At 46.8% G+C, this 18,862-nt stretch overlaps 1 protein-coding gene across 6 annotated transcripts in view; it reads right to left on the reverse strand.

Annotated features, from left to right (window-relative positions):
* Positions 1 to 18,862, reverse strand: part of LOC310745917 (sodium channel protein type 5 subunit alpha-like) — a 302,295-nt gene that overhangs the window by 206,248 nt on the left and 77,185 nt on the right. For all 6 annotated transcript variants that reach the window (XM_083579149.1, XM_083579152.1, XM_083579153.1 and 3 more), the window contains 2 exons: positions 7,881 to 8,222; positions 6,382 to 6,502 (listed from right to left, as the gene is read on the reverse strand). In XM_083579149.1, coding sequence (XP_083435275.1) covers positions 6,382 to 6,502; positions 7,881 to 8,147 — 388 coding nt within the window. In that variant the 5' untranslated portion in view covers positions 8,148 to 8,222. Of the gene's footprint in view, positions 1 to 6,381; positions 6,503 to 7,880; positions 8,223 to 18,862 lie in introns of those variants that run through there.

The following is an 18,862-nucleotide window of genomic DNA, read 5'->3' on the forward strand; positions in this document are numbered from 1 at the left end:
TCCGTTATGCAATTTTGTAGCTGCTCCACGCTTCAGCACAGCCACGAAAGGCGGAGGGACCCTGTCCTCTGTTGCATCTGCCTGCCCTAAATGCACGTCAGCCATCAGCTTTCAGCCAACCTCTGGCATTAAGGGAGCAACACTTTCTGAGATAGAGCACCTTTTGGCAAACATATGCTCCAGAAATTGGCGGCTGCGTGGAATCTCTTCTCTCCAAAGCCAAACTGACTACTATTCCAGAGTGGATTGTCTAGAATAACACAGATGCCAAGCTTTAGTTTCAAACACTTAAAGTAAAAGTAAAGGGACCCCTGACCATTAGGTCCAGTCATGGCTGACTCTGCGGTTGCAGTGCTCATCTCGCTTTATTGGCTGAGGAAGCCTCCGGGTCAGCTTCCGGGTCATGTGGCCTGCATGACTAAGCCGCTTCTGGTGAACCAGAGCAGCGCACGGAAACGCCGTTTACCTTCCCACCGGAGCGGTACCTATTTATCTACTTGCACTTTGATGTGCTTTCGAACTGCTAGGTTGGCAGGAGCAGGGACCGAGCAATGGGAGCTCACCCCGTCACGGGGATTCAAACCGCCAACCTTCTGTTCAGCAAGTCCTAGGCTCTGTGGTTTAACCCACAGCTCCAAATACTTATCCCCAAACAAAATTCAAACTCTGAAAAACTTCAGAAGCGGTCTCCAAGGAGGGCAGGGGAATAATCAATACCAAATCTGGGCACAGGTGGAAGTGTACAATATGGGCATGGTCTTGGGGGGACTAGTTCAGCTTTCTAAAATCCCAATTTCTTTTTAAAAAGTGGGTTTCTAGTCCTTATGATTGTGAATACCAGCCAGAAAGTGTGCAGGCAATGTCTAGTAATATTTGAGAACTCAGAGGAGCTTCTGAATCAAGAGCGGCAACAGCTACTCTGTTTATATCTGTTGTAAACCACTTTAGACAGCAGCATTTGCAGAAAGGGGGGTACATTTGACTTGAAAAAGATTTCCATTAGCCAGACAGGCTGAAGCTAAAACATAGCTCCTTGCTGCTCTCTATGATTAGCATAATTTATTCTGCTAAACAGTAAAAACATTGGTGTGGAAAAGGCATCCCCAAACATGGCCCTCCAGATGTTTTGGGACTACAATTCCCATCATCCCTGACCACTGGTCCTGTTAGCTAGGGATGATGGGAGTTGTAGTCCCAAAACACCTGGAGGGTCGAGTCTGGGGATGCCTGGTGTAGAATAAGAGTAATAGTGCAACATTTTCCAGGTGCACTTTTGGGAAGAATTTACAATTACCACGTGGCCCTTTCAGGACACTCACCTGAGTGGTAGCCAAAAATGTCCCCAAAAATGTCAGTTATACCACTTACAATTTCTTTCTGTAAACCACAACAAAACCCAGGACATAAAATATCTCAAAACCCAGGAAATAAAGCATCTCAAGAAATCAGATTGGGTATAAATAAGTCATTCAATGAAACCTGATCCAGGCAGCAGAAATAAGCACAAAACAGAGTTTTAATCCAGACTGAGACTGAGACCGATAAGTCCACTGGTGTTTGTCATTGGAGCGCATTTTCGTCCCAGGCTATGTTACGAATTTAGGACAACAACAAAAAATATGCCATGGAGTTCTTGAAACAAATACTGATCCAGGAATGCAAGACCTAAGCACACATTGATTTGTTTTGAGATATTTTACTACCCCTAAGAAGCACCAGAATTTGGTTGGGGCCAGTAAAATGCCCCCCCCAAACCATTTGTGTACATTAAAAATAAATAAATGTTGGTTTAAGAAGGTTCAACAGGTTGCAGGTTCAGTCTGACTTGCTACAGCTCTTCAGTTTGTTTTACATGACACGCCACCCAGCCCAGGGCCCCAGATTTCCCCTTGTATCTCTTGAAATATAAGGCAGACTCATTAAATACACATTTATCCTGCATGCGCTCCATCTTTTGCTAGAGCATCAAAGGCAGTGGAAGCGGAAAGCATGCTTTGCTGAGTCATGAGTGACATGCATTTTAATAATCTGTTTAAAGCAGCCCATAATGCAAGCACTTTGTTGAATTAGAGCCATCAACCCTGTGCTTTCGCATACAGATCTGTGCATATATATTACGGTTAGGCTGCAGAGGCAGGCTAGGTAGCTAAGCTTCTCTCGGATAAATATATGCTCCCGAAAGTGTCTGAGCTTTCAAGCTGAACAGAGCAACTACATTCGATCCTTGCTATAAAAAAACCACCCACACTTACTTTTTTAAAAAAATAAAAAAATAAAAAAAATAAAAACAGTGCATTCACTCCAAAATGTACTTAGGAAATAGAAGAGACTGAAAATGCCTTGGCCGTCAAATGTGGATAAAGAATGACATTTGCCTTGCCTTACATTCTGAGCCTGATTGCACTGACAGCATCCGTAGAGCAAAAAAGCAGCCGCCCCAAGGACTCCCAGGAAATGTCATGAGGTGTATTTGTCTTGTGGCCAATGAATATGGTTGGGAGCGAGAAATCTGACCCTCGGCCCCAGCAGTGCAGAGCAACTTCAAAAACGCCAAATAAAAATCGCAGCTTCGGCTCTCCAAGAGGAACAACCACAAGTTATTCCCCCAGGTTTGACTTCCTGCGCCCAGTGTCACAGACTCATAGAAGCACCAGGTCGAAAGGGACCCATGGGTCATCCAGCCTGACCCGCTGCAATGGCAGGAATCAGAACTAAAGAACCCCAGACAGACGGCCACCCAACCTGCAATGAAGAAGAGGCCACCACCTTCCAAGGCACTGTCAAACTGTCACAGCTCTCCTGGCACGGAAAAGTACCACAGGCCCTCTTGATGTCTCTGGTTCTGCAGGGTTTAATTTTCATTGGAGGGACAAGTGTGTGTAGGGGAGAGTGACCATGCGGTCCCTTCTTGTGCATCCTGCTCACAGAAAAGAAACAGATGTAGCACAGCTGGACGCCCAGTGCCACAGCGAGGTCAGAAAAGCCTCTTGTATAAGATCATTTGACAAGAGGCCTTTGTCACTGTGTTCGACGTTGGCACTGGTGAAACACGACCAAGGCTTGCTTCTTTGATTCTAGGTGAAGGACCATGGTGGAGGATTTGCCGTATGTGCAGAAGAGAGAGTTTTTGGATTTGATATCCCGCTTTATCACTACCCGAAGGAGTCTCAAAGCGGCTAACATTCTCCTTTCCCTTCCTCCCCCACAACAAACACTCTGTGAGGTGAGTGGGGCTGAGAGACTTCAGAGAAGCGTGACTGGCCCAAGGTCACCCAGCAGCTGCATGTGGAGGAGCGGAGACGCGAACCCGGTTCCCCAGAAGGTCTCAGGTTCAATCTCTCGGCATCTCTTGGCAGAATCAGGCAAGTCAAAGCCAGATGCAACCACCCCTTTTGGACTTCCTGCTTCACTTGCCGTCACGGCGCTGTCAGGCAAAGGAATGTCCAGAATGAGAAATTAATTCTTTGTTGTCACTTCCCCACAGGTCCACATGCACAGCCTCCTAACACAGTTCTTGAGCAGCAGCCCTACTTTTGCTGCCTGTTAAAAAGTGTTATGTACTGAGTGAATAGGATCCAAAATGCAGCAGTCTGATTGGTCCTAGAACAATGCAGCAGTATGATTGGTCTGCAGGAGCCACCCAATCCGGCTCCAGATGGAAGTGAATCCACAACCTGATTGGCCTACAGGAGAATTCCAGAATTAGCCAATCACGTGGGGCCCATTGTGTAAATAATGTATATAAAGCAGATACTTTGAGGGAACATTCATTTCCTCCTCACCACTATGAGCTGAATAAAGAGCATGAAATCCACTCTCGACTCAGAGAATATTTCAAAAAGTCTTGTGGAACTCGGAAAAATTGACAAAACAATCTTGTGACATGCCATGCGGCTGTAGACAGGGCCTCCTGTTTAAAATGGACTTGGGGGGAAATCCTACTAAATGTGAACAAGTGCAGGAGATAGCCTGAAGTATTTTTGTTCTGTGAACCACCCTGAGACCTCCAGGTATAGGGCGGTATATAAATTCTAATAATAATAATAATAATAATAATAATAATAATAATAATAATAATAATAAGTGCACTTGGGAAAAGGCATGTCCTTCAGTCCTGCCTCTCTCAGCTACTCCGAGGTGTGAACGCGATAAGGCAGTTGCTGCAGAAGAGAGGCTCTGCCCTTGCCCACACCCGAGCTGTGTGCAAGCAGACAAAAACTGCGTCTGCGTGTAACGAGCTTCTGTTCCTCCATCTCCAAAACTCTTCTGGCCCTGGGCATAGCTGTCAACTTACAGATTTGAAAATAAGGGACCAGCAGCCTCGGAAATAAGGGATCAGCAGCCAAAATAAGGGATTGTAGTCAACCAGCAGCCAAACGAGGCCTCAAGTGGTGGTTCCCACAGCGCAGCAACCCGGCAAAGGGGATGCAGCAAGGAAAACCACCGTCACCTCTCCGCTGGGAAGCGCTGAGCAAAGGCGAGTCCCCAGGCAATGCGGCCGATTTGACTGGCACAAGGCATGCAAGCTCCACCCACCAGTCATTCTTATTGGGTGAGCAACGCAGCCAAGCAACACAGTTGGAGCCTCCCTCCTCCCTGGCCGGCAGGGAGGGAGGGAGAGCAGCTGCTTCTTTTGAAACCCGGGAAATTTAAGGGACATCATCAATAAGGGACAGCAGCGAGACACGGCGCTGGGATAAGGGACTTTCCCGCCAAATAAGGGACGGTTGACAGCTATGGCCCTGGGAGACAGGGAAGCAGGAGAAGTCGGGCAGAAGGGAGGAGGAGGTATGGAAACCCTTGACTTTGCACCTCCTCCTGCCTCTGACTCACATCCTCTGGCTGTTTCAGGCTCCCCCAGATTGCCAATTCCCTTTTCCAGGTCAGAGTCCAAGCCTCACTTCTCCTGGTGCCCACCCCTGACCCTCTGCTAAACTGGCACCTGCAATATGAGTCTTGGCCACCCACAGCATGGGCACTGAGCAGAGCAGCAAGAACCGATAGCTTTCTTCTCCGATGGGCTACAGCAAGAAGCCTGGATGCCTTAATATTATACCAGGTGAGGGGGGGGGGATAAATAAAAAGAGTGTTGGATAGGAGTCAAATGTCTTGCTGGGTGGAGAGGTTCCCATAACAGATCCTTCCCCCCACACCCTCTTTGAGAAAGCATCCTCTGTTTTGCCATCTTCGCCACGGGACGCTCCTTGCAGATGGCCCTCTAAGCCCAGCAAGGTTTGACATTCCTCTAATTGGAAGGAGCGCAGCTGAAGGTAAAATAAAGTGACTCTGAAAAGCTTTGGCCTCATCAGAAAAGCCTCCTGCTTGGAGGCCTGAAAGCCTTCCATCGGATCTTTAAGTGAACTTCATGCAGAGAGATGGGGAGGACGCTGGCAGAGGGGATCACTAGCAGGTCAAGGGGAGCCAAGGCAGCCAGAAAAGGGGAGCCAGAGGAGGAAAGGATGACAGCAGGGCAAACAGATAATCCAAACAGGGCAGGGGGAAGGAGCCCCCAGAACGTGTTCCAGTTTTACAGCTCACTGAAATAGCAGCAGGAGGTGCCCCCTGAACATGCACAGAGTTTTCTCTTTGCCACTATATGCCATCTTCAGCGGTAAACAATGAGTGTGATATCTTGGGACTAGGACACCTCAGCCTCCAGGACAAAGGACGACGCCTCTGGCTGCCACAAGTTCCAGCACTCCATGCTGGCAAGTAAACAAGGAGAAATGGCCACAGAATTCAGCTTTCCAATAAAAAATAAAAACCTTAAGTGCTGTTTTTAATAAACAAAACAAACGGGTTTCTATCCATCGTGAGCGGAAGTTTAAGACAATGACTTCAGGTATCCCAAGCATCAGAGGAGCGCTTGAACAACATTCACAGTGCTGTGATTTCCCTTTTTTTCCTGCATAGCCACAAAACCAAGGAAAACCAGAATGAATTATGCAAAGTCTGAGGAAGTATGCAAAGGTGTTCAATTTGTATCATGTATAATTCAGCTTGTTTTGACGCAGGATTTATATATAAATATATTGGTGCAAGAGCACACACAGCATTTGACACTGTGTTCCCCCAGCTGGTGCCTTCAGAATATTTTGGGTTAGCAGTTCCTATCAGTCCCAGCCAGCATGACTAATGGTCAGGCATAATGACATCCATTTGGGGAAGGCTGGTTTAAGATTTGCAGATTTTGCTTTATTTTCCTACGCTGTATATTACTACCCTGCTCCCCACAAATACAGATCTCTAAATCCTAATTTCAGTTGGTTCCAACCCTCACGTATATATCGATGAATAGGAGCGACATGCTCAGAATGCAATCACATGTCATGTATTTTCCACCATGCAGAGGTCTGATGGAGACAACCCAATCAAAAGGATATGAATGTACCAAAATTTTAATTGCTGCTCTTCTGATTCGATGAAAAGGAGTAAGTATATACAAGGCAGGAGTGGCACTAAATCGAAAGATTGTCTTCCCTTTGTTCAGTACTATAAATGTCTGGAAAACAAAAGAGAGAGTGAAAGAACATTTAAGGTCTGCATTATACGCTCACGAGATAGGACCCTCCAGAAACCAAAGGCTATTGTATTTCCTACTCATAAAGTACATGCCAAACGATCGCACCACCATTCCTCTTTGAAAACAAAGAGATAAAGGCATTGTCACCCAGGCAAAAGAATTAAGCTCAATAGTCCAGGCTGCTCTTCTTGGAGTACAATGCATAATAGCCAGGGGTAGCATGCATGTGCAAAAATATCTGTGTGCCTCATTGCCACTTTAACAACACATATGTAGAGCAAGGTCAAGTCTACCCATTGCTACAGAGTGCAAAATATCATGCGTTGTTCCACATGTAAAATAGCAGACTCTACATGGATTTCTTTTCAAAAAGGGCAGGCTCACCATCTTCTATGGAATTGCCTCTATTGTGTAACACCTATTTGCACAGTCCTATTTGCACCACATTTTTAAACCTACCACTTGTTTGGGACACTCATTCTCAACTGCAAGGGTCTGTTTCCACTCCAGGAGCAGGGGAAAAACCCAGTGATTTGCTGTCGCCTACCTTCCATGCATTAGGATCTGGACGGACCAGTCCGCAAACCCCCTAAATGCACCATTCTGGACCGGCTATATTTTGGCATACTAGCATTGCCAACACTCCCCACTACCCCCTGCAGGGCTCCTCCGAATTTAAAAGCAGGGTTGCAAGTAGAAATCCAGCAGTTTAAGCCTTCTTCCATCATCCCTACGTCTGCATGCCTAGAAAAAACTTGACCTCTGGAATCTCTGCTCTCACCCAGTTTTTAATAGCACGTTAACCAAATGCATTGCCCTTCTCCTGTAATACGATCGATTAAGTGAAATGATACATTCACATGCCCCTAGTTCAGAGGAGGCAGGATTCTGGCACGGTTTTTAGTATTAACACCACTCTCCCCCTCCCCTTCCCCATGACATAGAGTCACCAGATTTCCAGATTTCACTTAAAAAGAAGACAGTGAATTTGAATCATTTGTAGAACCGGATAGATGAGACAAAATATACAGGCACTATCCTTCTCAATTTTTGCTGGTGAGACATTAGACTGCTCTGTGTTTTACTTTTGCCTCCCCCCCCCCAAAAAATATATATATTCTGTGGACGCCCACAGCTCCACCCTCAACCCTGGTCATCCATTTTCCAAACATTAAGCTCTGGGAGTTTCAAACTCCTAATTCTTGCATCCTTAAACGAAGGAGGAATTATTTCCACTGGGGAAAGAGGTGGGGCAGGGAGGAAGAAGGGGGGAAATCCACGCCTTCCCCACTACCTCCCGCTCTCGCTCTCCCCCTCCGCCATCTTTAACAACAAGCGCAGAGCGGGCGGGAATGACCTTGTGATCGCTGTAGAAAGGGTCAATATCCTCCAAAGGTTCCCCAATGAGCTCCGACGGAGGAGAGCCGTAGATGTCGGGCAACTTCTTGCAGGCCTGTAAGTCAAACTGAGGCCGCAGAATCTCCTCGTCGCCCAACTGTTCCCTGTATTCCTGCTTGGCGCTCCTTGCGATCTTCTCCGCGATCCGCTTCTCGATCGCAGCCAGGGATTCGGGCGTGAAGCGGTGGAAGCTGTTAGAACCCAGTGGCAACAAGAAGTCGGCCATCTTTTCATCCTGATACTTCTTTGTACTGGCCTTTACTCCTAAAAGTAAAAAAAAAACAAAAACAGGAAAAAAAACCTGAAAAGAAAAGAGAAGAAAAAGGGCGATATTAGGCAGGTAAACAAGAAATGGCAAACAATTTAACAAAGGTGGCTTGGTAACAGGCTCTTGAGCTGTTGGGACAACACTGAGGCAGGAAGGCTGTGTGTGCAGCTAGGGTGATTGTTAAGTTGTGAGTGAACATATCAGACGACACAGTGATTCTTCAAACAGCTCTTGTTTATTCACAGGCCAGGACAGAACTGAACTGAAGGGTTCAGTCAGCCTGCTTATATAGAGCTCCAGTACAACGTAACTGTAACAATTTCCTAAAACTATCCAATCACTGAACGTCACTTTCGATCCCTTATTTGCATAACTATCTACAGTATCCCCCTGCTGGCCCTGGGTGAGAACTTCAGTACATAACAGGGATGGTACTGGCCAGAGTGCCAGGCTAGAACCTGGGAGAACCTCTCTTAAAGCCATCCAAGTTGGTGGCCATCACTGCCTGCTCCATGACTGCAGTCATGGGATTTTTGTCTATCACATGACGTTATATGTTTTGACTCCACAAAGTGGGAAGTGACGGAGACAGGATGTTTGTGTTACTGTGTTCCATGAAGTGGGACTATTGTCCTTTGTTCTTTTTCTCTTTGCTGTCTGATGTTAGAGAGAGGGAGCCATGTTGCAGTGCTCCATGTGTGTTTATACGTAAATGAAGTAGATTAGCCAAAATGCTGAGTTGCTGAGGTCTGTTACGCAACTGCAAAGACTCTGCGGATCCCTAAGTCTGCCATTGTCTGTTGGCATGTGATGTTCGGGCAGAAGAAAGCTTTTGAAGCTCCCAAACGATCGACCAGGAGGGAGAGAACATGCGAGTCCGACATGTGTCTCTGCCAGAGTCCTACTCGAGTGTAGGCTGAGCTCCTGACTGTGAGCTCTACATATGTTGCGCAAAGTGCATATGACTAATATGAGATAGACAAATCGTACAGACTCTGCTATTCTCATTTATTGTGAGAGATTAGCCTATTCCCCAGTTTCCATTTTTCGCTTTGCTCCTCCCTGGAGAAATCCTACAGACACCCATAAAAAGAAACAATTCCATCAAGTGCATCTCTTCCTGTGGCTGCTGCATAAGGATGGCAGATAGTCACTTCCAGGTGGCCATTAAAGGCACAGGACAGGCTCAGGGTCTGCACACGGTGGTGCTAAGCAGGGCCAGATTTAGGAAGAGGTAAACCAGGTTAAACCACAGAGCCTAGGGCTTGCCGATCAGAAGGTCGGCGGTTTGAATCCCCGCGATGGGGTGAGCTCCCGTTGCTCGGTCCCTGCTCCTGCCAACCTAGCAGTTCAAAAGCACATCAAAGTGCAAGTAGATAAATAGGTACTGCTTCGGCGGGAAGATAAACAGCGTTTCCGTGTGCTGCTCTGGTTCCGCCAGAAGTGGCTTAGTCATGCTGGCCACATGACCTGAAAGCTGTACGCTGGCTCCCTCGGCCAGTAAAGCAAGATGAGCTTTCGAACTGCTAGGTTGGCTGGAGCAGGGACCGAGCATCGGGAGCTCACCCCGTCGCAGGGATTCGAACCACCGACCTTCTGATCGGCAAGCCCTAGGCTCTGTGGTTTAGACCACAGCGCCACCCGCGGCCCTAGAAAAAACAACATGTGAATAACACTTGGGGATTGGGGGGTCATGTTCAAAAAAATACCCCACATTATCATACATTTTCCCCTTTCTGCTTTGTCCCCGATACCAACACTTGCCAGGCCTGAAAGAACCTTCTTCACCAGTGAAGGTCTGTCATAGAATCACACAACTGGAGAGGTGGAAGAGACCCTGCAAGGGCAATCCAGTCTAACCCCCACAATGCAGGAATAACTCCACTGGGGTAAACGGGTGCATTGCCCCATCAATCTCGGTCTGCCTTCAACAACCCCAACTGCCTAGCTTCATACTTACAACCAGTCTGGGGTGGCACTAAATGTCACCTTCCTTCTCCTTACTGTCAGTGTTGTCCCACTGTAGAACTCAGCAGGGAGAAGGATAGGGTCAAAACTAGAATTGGCTGTGCCTAGAAGGAGTTGTCTCCTTCATGGATCCCTGCCTTGTCATGGTGAAGGGGCTTGAATAACTCAGAGAAGCTATGAGTTATGCTGTGCAGGGCCACCCAAGATGGACAGGTCATAGTGGAGAGTGATCCACCTGGAGCAGGAACCAGCAATCCACTCCAGTATCCCTGCCAAGAAAACTCCATGGACAAAATAAGATGAGTTTGGCCAAGCTGCGGGAGGCAGTGGAAGACAGGAGTGCCTGGCGTGCTCTGGTCTATGGGGTCACGAAGAGTCGGACACGACTAAATGACAACAACAAGAAGAAGAATGAGCTGTGGTTGCACTTGCCATTGGCTCTGGCTCCACTTAGTGTTGGCCTCCTGCCATACACCCTACTGGTTCCCAGTGGCAGCCAGCCAGCCCTGTCCTTCACGCATCTCATGGTGACATTTCCTTGTAAAAACTAGATATATGGACACACATTGGAGTCTCTGCATTCTTCTAAGAGAGTTGCTAGATATTGCCTGGAAGGCCTTGTGGTGGCAGGACTGCGGTCCCTGCTGTTTAGCGAGCAGTTCCTAGATAATTCACGGCCGTTATTCTTCGCAACACCCGCAAGTTTGTCAGCAAACAAAGCTTCAACTGATCCCAGCATGACAAAGGGAGTATTTATTGACTCAATTTATGTGAATGGAGCATCCCTTCACATTGCCAATTCTCCCCGTTCCAACTTTGTTTTACGACGGACTCATTACATTGTTATTGATCGCAGGCACATCACAGGAAAACAACTTCCATACCCATACCCTTAAAATAAAAAAAGAAGAAGCAGCACTTTGCCTTGCTGCCAAATTCAACACGGTGTAGGAATACAATGAGTCGCACGTAGGCCTGGACTTAAAACAAGATGCCACCCTTTTTAGTTAAACCTAGCCTGTATTTCACTTCACAGTTGACCTCGTCTTCACTAGGAGGAGGAAACTACAAAACAAAGAGACAACTAAAAGGGGGTGTGTGATGGAGCCAATCCTTGCTGGTGGTGGGACAACGATGAGTGGTCAGAGGGAGAAGACTGGAAAGATGAAGTGTCGGAAGCTGGAGGGTAACAGGACTTAGTGAGCTGGGAGAGTCTGTGGCAGAGAGGAGTCCAGAATTAGAGGCAGCAGCTGAAGCAAGAGAACAGGAGGGAAAAGGCTGATGAAGTCACAGGTTTCCCCCCTCCTGCTGCAACAAGCTCCCCTCCCAGAAACAGAAGAGGCATGAAAAGGGCAAGGCACAGGTTGATTATATGCCGGCGCAGTCTCTGATTGCTTGGAAGAAGCTTGGAAGACGGCTGTGAGGAGGTGGGGACTTTCAGTCTCAGCAACCGATTTCCAGGGAGGAAGACCACTGGGAATTAGCTGCTGTGCTCATTAAGCCTGACACTGGAGAGGGTGTTTTTGCTAATAAGAGTTAACTTCTACTTTAGCTCCGGCATGCTCCAGTGGCAGCCAGTTGCTGGAAAGCACAGGAGGGGAAAATCCTGATTGTGGGCTTCCCACAAGCATTTGATTGGCCACTGTGAGAACAGGATGCTGGACTAGATGGGCCATTGGCCTGATCCAGCAGAGATCTTCTTATGTTCTTGCAAGGCCAGGGCTAGGCATGGCATCCCCAAAGGATCCTGGGAGCCATCATTTGCTAGGGGTGTTGGAAACTGTAACTCTGCGAGGACTGAACCACAGTTCCCATGGTTCTTTTGTGAAGCTACGAGCTCCAAATTGAAGGAGTGGATGTGATGCAGACCACTACCTTGAAAGGAACAGAGGGATAACTGCATGCAATCTGAAAAAACAGGAAGTGATTGCCCCTGTGTCCTCCCCAAAAGGGCGCTGCTACTATGGAATCTGGGTCCTTCACGTCTATCTAAAATAGTTATATTCCCCCTTTCAACTCTGTTTAAAAAGAGGTTGACAACAAGGTTAAAACAGCCAATTCACAGCAAAATGTCAATAAGGCCAACAGTCAAAGAATAAGAAAGAAAAATAGGGGAGGGGGAAAAACATTTGCTGGCTCAAAAAGAAAGCAAAAATGGCTGCCGTGAAAGCTCAGGCCCCGACAACAAAGCAACACAAAATTGCTAAATTCAATATCTAGTTTGGTATCCGTATTTTTATTATTATTGTATTTTATTATTATTTTTTATGTGAGAGCCTCTCTAGCAGTCTTTGACAGAAGGGCAGCCTACACGTTTATAGAACAGGGGGGCAAGCAAAAGCTTTGGAGAACAATCCTGTTTTTATCCGACGGCTACAAGAGTGGAGGCAGGCAAGAGAAAGATGGCCCTGGGGAGAGCGTTCTGCAATGGGGAGCGGGGGCAACAAAAAAGGCTCCATCTCGGGACACCCATCCACCTCACACCAGAAAGCCGAGGCACCCAGAGAAGGTCGTACAGCAAAGGATCTTACACGTTGTGGTTCCCGAAGGGTGTGGCAGGAAAGGGTGGTGAGAAATTCAATGACAATCAAACTCACTGACTTCGCATACATACTTAAAGTACATATGCGAGAGGCTCATTTATAATTATATTTTGGGAACGATTCGTGTTCCTATATAGCTGCATCGTTTTATACTTTCTGAACGTCCCGTGATCATATTATAAAGCACATGTGTTCTATGTCATTTATCAAGCGCTGCTAGGAGCTGTTTCTTTTTGTTTCCCAATGTATTTCTTATAAACGAAAAAAATTGGTGTGGTATAAGCAAGTTACTATTCTTAAAATGTGGCCCAGAGAAATTTTTTTTGAGAGCCACTGTCTTACAGGGTGAGCAAGACCATATGGGAGCCGAAATTCCATTGGATGCCTTGGTCCCAAGTTGTAGGGCGGTGTGTGGGTGTGCTTTAAGTCAACGCCAACCCTTCCAGTTGAAGCCAGAAGTCAGAAAACCCAATGAAGTGTCTTTTTTAAAAAACAAACAAACTGGCAATTAGAGATGATGGGGAATTTTGACGTAAATTTATTGTGGAGGTTGCCAATGTTTGCTTATTTATCCCACATCTGAAGAGAAATCAGTCCAGCGAATATGATATGTATCTGCTGTGGTTGTAAAGTGATGGGGATATGTACTAGAAAGTGTGGGATAACCATCAATTGACAGGAAGTAGGATCTGAACCAATGGATTCAAATTACAAGAAAGGAGAAATTTTAGGAGGTGTTCAGTGGTGGTTTGGACGTCCTTAGAAGGTGATAGGGACAAGAAGCTACAGTTAGAACTGGATATGGAACAACTGATTGGTTCAAAATTGGGAAAGGAGTACGACAAGGCTGTATTTTATCTCCCTCTTTATCTAACTTATATGCAGAATTCATCATGCGAAAGGCTGGGCTGGATGAATCCCTAGCCGGAATTAAGATTGCTGGAAGAAATATCAACAACCTCAGATATGCAGATGACACAACCTTGATGGCAGAAAGTGAGGAGGAATTAAAGAACCTTTTATTGAGGGTGAAAGAGGAGAGCGCAAAATATGGTCTGAAGCTCAACATCAAAAAAACAAAGATCATGGCCACTGGTCCCATTACCTCCTGGCAAATAGAAGGGGAAGAAATGGAGGCAGTGAGAGATTTTACTTTCTTGGGCTCCATGATCACTGCAGATGGTGACAGCAGCCACGAAATTAAGAGACGCCTGCTTCTTGGGAGGAAAGCAATGATAAACCTAGACAGCATCTTAAAAAGTAGAGATATCACCTTGCCAACAAAGGTCCGTATAGTAAAAGCTATGGTTTTCCCAGTAGTGATGTATGGAAGTGAGAGCTGGACCATAAAGAAGGCTGATCGCCGAAGAATTGATGCTTTTGAATTATGGTGCTGGAGGAGACTCTTGAGAGTCCCATGGACTGCAAGAAGATCAAACCTATCCATTCTTAAGGAAATCAGCCCTGAGTGCTCACTGGAAGGACAGATTGTGAAGCTGAGGCTCCAATACTTTGGCCACCTTATGAGAAGAGAAGACTCCCTGGAAAAGACCCCGATGTTGGGAAAGATGGAGGGCACAAGGAGAAGGGGACGACAGATGATGAGATGGTTGGATAGTGTCTTCGAAGCTACAAACATGAGTCTGACCAAACTGCGGGAGGCAGTGGAAGACAGAAGTGCCTGGCATGCTCTGGTCCATGGGGTCACGAAGAGTCGGACACGACTAAACAACTAAACAACAACAACAACAGAAGGAGATAGACTTTCCTTCCTTGGAAGTTTTTAAACAGAGGCTGGACGACCATCTGCCAGGGATGATTTAGCTGCGATTCCTGCCTTGGGGTCTCCTCCAACTCTACAATTCTATGATACTAACACCTGCATAAACAAATCAGGATAAATAATCTGTATTTGCTGTCGCATACCTTCTGCAAACAAAACAGAATGCATTCTCAATAAAGAGCCCGCACAGTATAACGCCTGTACAAACTTTCTGTAACAAATCATGAGGAATGCACAATAAAGAGGTTAAAGACCTTAAAACTACTCACACCGGCAGAAAAAGGGCCAGGCATCATTCGTGCAATTCACAACCACATGAATAGCTTTTCTGCAGCAAACAGCAGGCCCATGGGGGCCCCAACTGGATCAGCACCTGGGCAAATGATGGGGGGGGCATTGACCCTTTGCTGCCACTGCAATCCCAATGAGGATTGCTTCCAATTTGAATTGGGGAGGAAAGGTCCCATTCGTGTCAATGAAAGCTCTTCTTCCAATGCCAAAATAGCAGGTGTCCAGTCTGAATTGGGACCCCAGTGCGAGGGGGTGGAGAGCAAAGGGGGAAGGCTTCTCCCATGCTGGGGTCCTACTGACTTTCACAAAAAGCTATTCTTGTAAATGTTAATTGCACGAAGGGCATCTCACCTAGTTTTTGGACTGGCGTGCCTTCTTTTCCCCAAATCCCTGCCCTGCCAACCCGTCTAAGAACGTAACCTCGCATCCCCAATGAACCTCTGCTCTAAATTAACAGCTCACACCATCCACTAAGGAACAGAACATGCACAAACAAATATCCCTGTAAATCTTACGTGACTTATAATAACAACAACCAAGTCTCAGAACTCTGTGAGCCAGGCTGCTTACCATCTCCTCCTGAAATGCTTTTCTAGCACGGGGGCGGGTCGTGCTGCCTGAGAACTGAGCAGGAAACAATAGCCTATAATTGGGTAACCTGTACTCTTTCACCTTGGATAAAGGCCCCATCTACCTTAAAAAACAAACCCTGCATTAGGGAAGTTGTTATGTACTGAGTTGAATAGGATCCAAAATGCAGCAGTCTGATTGGTCCTAGAACAATAGGATCCGAAATGCAGCAGTCTGATTGGTCCTAGAACAATAGGATTCAGAATGCAGCAGTCTGATTGGTCCTAGAACAATAGGATTCAGAATGCAGCAGTCTGATTGGTCCTAGAACAATGCAGCAGTCTGATTGGTCCGCAGGAGCCACCCAATCCAGCTCCAGGTGGAAGTGAATCCACAACCTGATTGGCCTACAGGAGAATCCCAGAATTAGCCAATCACGTGCAGCCCATTGTGTAAATAATGTATATAAAGCAGATATTGTGGGGGAACTTCCATTCCTCCTCACCTCTATGAGCTGAATAAAGAGCATGAAATCCACTCTCAACTCCAAGTATATTTCAGAAGTGATTAGTCATTTTATTTTTTAAAAATAAAGGGTTGTTTTTAAAGGTGTTGTCTTCATAGTGCATGGATTTTTGTAAGTTTGATCCCCACTGAAAAAGCCCTCACTGAATCCCACCATATTGGATAATTATCGCCCAGTTTCCCTGGGCCATTATTGCATTCAAACCAACAATTCATGTTTTGCCAGACAGGCACAGGAAGGGGCTGAGGTTCACAGAGCTTTCACGTAAAATTTGCTAGAGAGAATTCCGTGATCTCACTTCCTTGGCAGGAAGCTGTAACACTACAGCTGGGCAGCCTCCTCTTTCTTCATCATGCTTCCAAGCTGACCACACATGGAACAAGCTGGTTTTCTCTTCCTCTGGAGGCCAGGACCCGAACCAACGGATTCAGGTTACAAGAAAGGAGATTCCAACTAAACATCAGGAAGAACTTTCTGACTGCAAGTACTGTTTGACAGTGGAACAGACTCCCATAAAGGTTTTTAAGCAGAGGTTGGATGGTCATCTGTCATTGATGCTTCAGTTGAGATTCCTGCATCGCAGGGGGTTGGACCTCAGGGTCCCCTTCAACTCCACAATTCTAATGTGAAGAAGAAGAGGAGGAGTTTGGATTTGATATCCCGCTTTATCACTACCCAAAGGAGTCTCAAAGCGGCTAACATTCTCCTTTCCCTTCCTCCCCCACTTTAAACTGCTTTAAAATGCTTCTCAATAAAGGCATTGTATTTCTGAGCCATGAGACCTCTGGGTAAAGGTAAAGGTAAAGGGACCCCTGACCACTAGGTCCAGTCGTGGCCGACTCTGGGGTTGCGGCGCTCATCTCACTTTACTGGCCGAGCGAGCCGGCGTACAGCTTCCGGGCCATGTGGCCCGCATGACTAAGCCACTTCTGGCAAACCAGAACAGCACACGGAAACGCCGTTTACCTTCCCGCCGGAGTGGTACCTATTTATCTACTTGCACTTTGACGTGCTTTCGAACTGATAGGGTGGCAGGAGCAGGGACCGAGCAACGGGAGCTCACCCTGTCGGGGGATTTGAACCACCGACCTTCTGATCGGCAAGTCCTAGGCTCTGTGGTTTAACCCACAGCGCCACCCGTGTCTGGGTATAGGGCAGTATATAAATTCAATCAATCAATCAATGTGTGTATGTTGGCTTCAATAGATTTTGGCACCTTTGTGAATTTCTCTTGCGTTTTCCCATCCAACAGTAAATGCAACCCAGTGGCGTAGCGTGGGGGGTGCAGGGGGGCCCGGCCGCACCGGGCGCAACATCTGGGGGTTAGGGTTAGGGGGCGCAAATCCACGGGTTAGGGGGCGCAAATTATTTGCCTTGCCCCGGGTGCTGACAACCCACCCTACGCCACTGATGCAACCACACAGAAGGGGGCAGCCATCAGGACTTGCCATCCACTCAGCTCTGGCCCAAATGCACATCTGCATTTCATGAGCATTTCACCAGTCAATGGATGTATCTCCAAGCTACAGCACTAATGCATACATCAACCACTCTGTCTGGCAGACATTTGTCAGTAATGTAAAATTTCGATCCAACATGGCCAGGTCTATATTTCTACACTAATGAATAAAGACAACTGATGATAATATCTGCCACTGTTGGCAAGTGTTTGCAGTTCGATCAATAGTTTTCTAAGAACTTCCTCTTCTCTTTCCCTACCCAGCCAGTTTCCACTTCTTTTCCAGAGAACCAAGAGCTGAGAAATATGGCCAAGCAAGACATTTCTGGTAGTCCAGCAACTTTTGGAGCATTGCAAGTTCCCCACCCCTGTCCTAAAAGATAGTGCTTCGTTTTATACTTGCCTCTCACCTACCCTTAAAAATGACCCCCTGTGTACAGAAATCCAACTTCATAGGTTCAATGGTAGAGCACATGCATTTCCTAGTAAAGGTTCTGGATTCAATCTCTAGCACCTAGCAGTTAAAAGAAACAGGAGATTATGTGAAAGACATAGGAGCATGGGACACTATCTACCATAAGCACCTATTGGGTAGTACCTGTGCCATCACTAATCACACACCATCCTAGTGACAAAGAAAGCTGCCTTATACGGAATAACACCATTGGTCCATCTGGTTTGGTACGATCTACACTAACCAGCTGTGACTCTACAGGAAAGGTGGCTAACCTGCAGCTCTCCACTTGTTTGTGGATTCCAACTCCAATCGACCACTGCCAGTGTAGCCAACTGGGTGGTGGGAGTTGTAGTCCAGCAACATGCAGAGCACCACAAGTAAGACACCTCTGCCCTGCAGTGTTTTCAGGTAGAAGGCTTTCCCAGTTTTATCTGGAGATGCCAGGAACTGAACCTGTGACCTTCTGCAGATGAAGCATGGGCTCTACCATTGAGCTACAGTGTTCTGCTTTAGACCCTAGAGAAGGCATGGCCAAACTTGGCCGTCCAGCTGTTTTGGGACTACAACTCCCATCATCCCTAGCTAACAGGACCAGTGGTGAGAGATTATGGGAACTGTACTCCCAAAACAGCTGGAGGGCTAAGTTTGGCCATGCCTGACCACCAACCAGAGAAAACAATGCTGAGCTAGATGGACAAATAGCCTGGCCAGGTAGAAGGAGGCACGTTGGGTTAGGACTCTGTGTCACTCTGCTTTCATGTATATTTCAGCCTTCCACATTTGGTACAGTCACCTGCGCAAGCAGATAATGCGATTTTCAAAAAGTTGACCCAAATAATGGTGAGCATCACTTTGCTACTGTTCTCTGCGGTTGCACATCTTGTTCCCCATTCCAAAAAAACACAGGCAGCAGCATACAGCTGAATCATTGTTGCCCAGTTGCTTGGGGAACATGTTCCCCCACCAGAAGCACAGACAAATGTATAAATTAATGACGATCTGAATCACTCTTGCCGGCTGCAGAACGCATGTGCAGCCAGCTTAATTGTGAAACAGCTTGCATAATTAAACCACTG

The sequence above is a fragment of the Podarcis filfolensis genome (assembly GCF_964270895.1).
Source record: "Podarcis filfolensis genome assembly, chromosome: 12".
NCBI lineage: Eukaryota > Metazoa > Chordata > Lepidosauria > Squamata > Lacertidae > Podarcis > Podarcis filfolensis.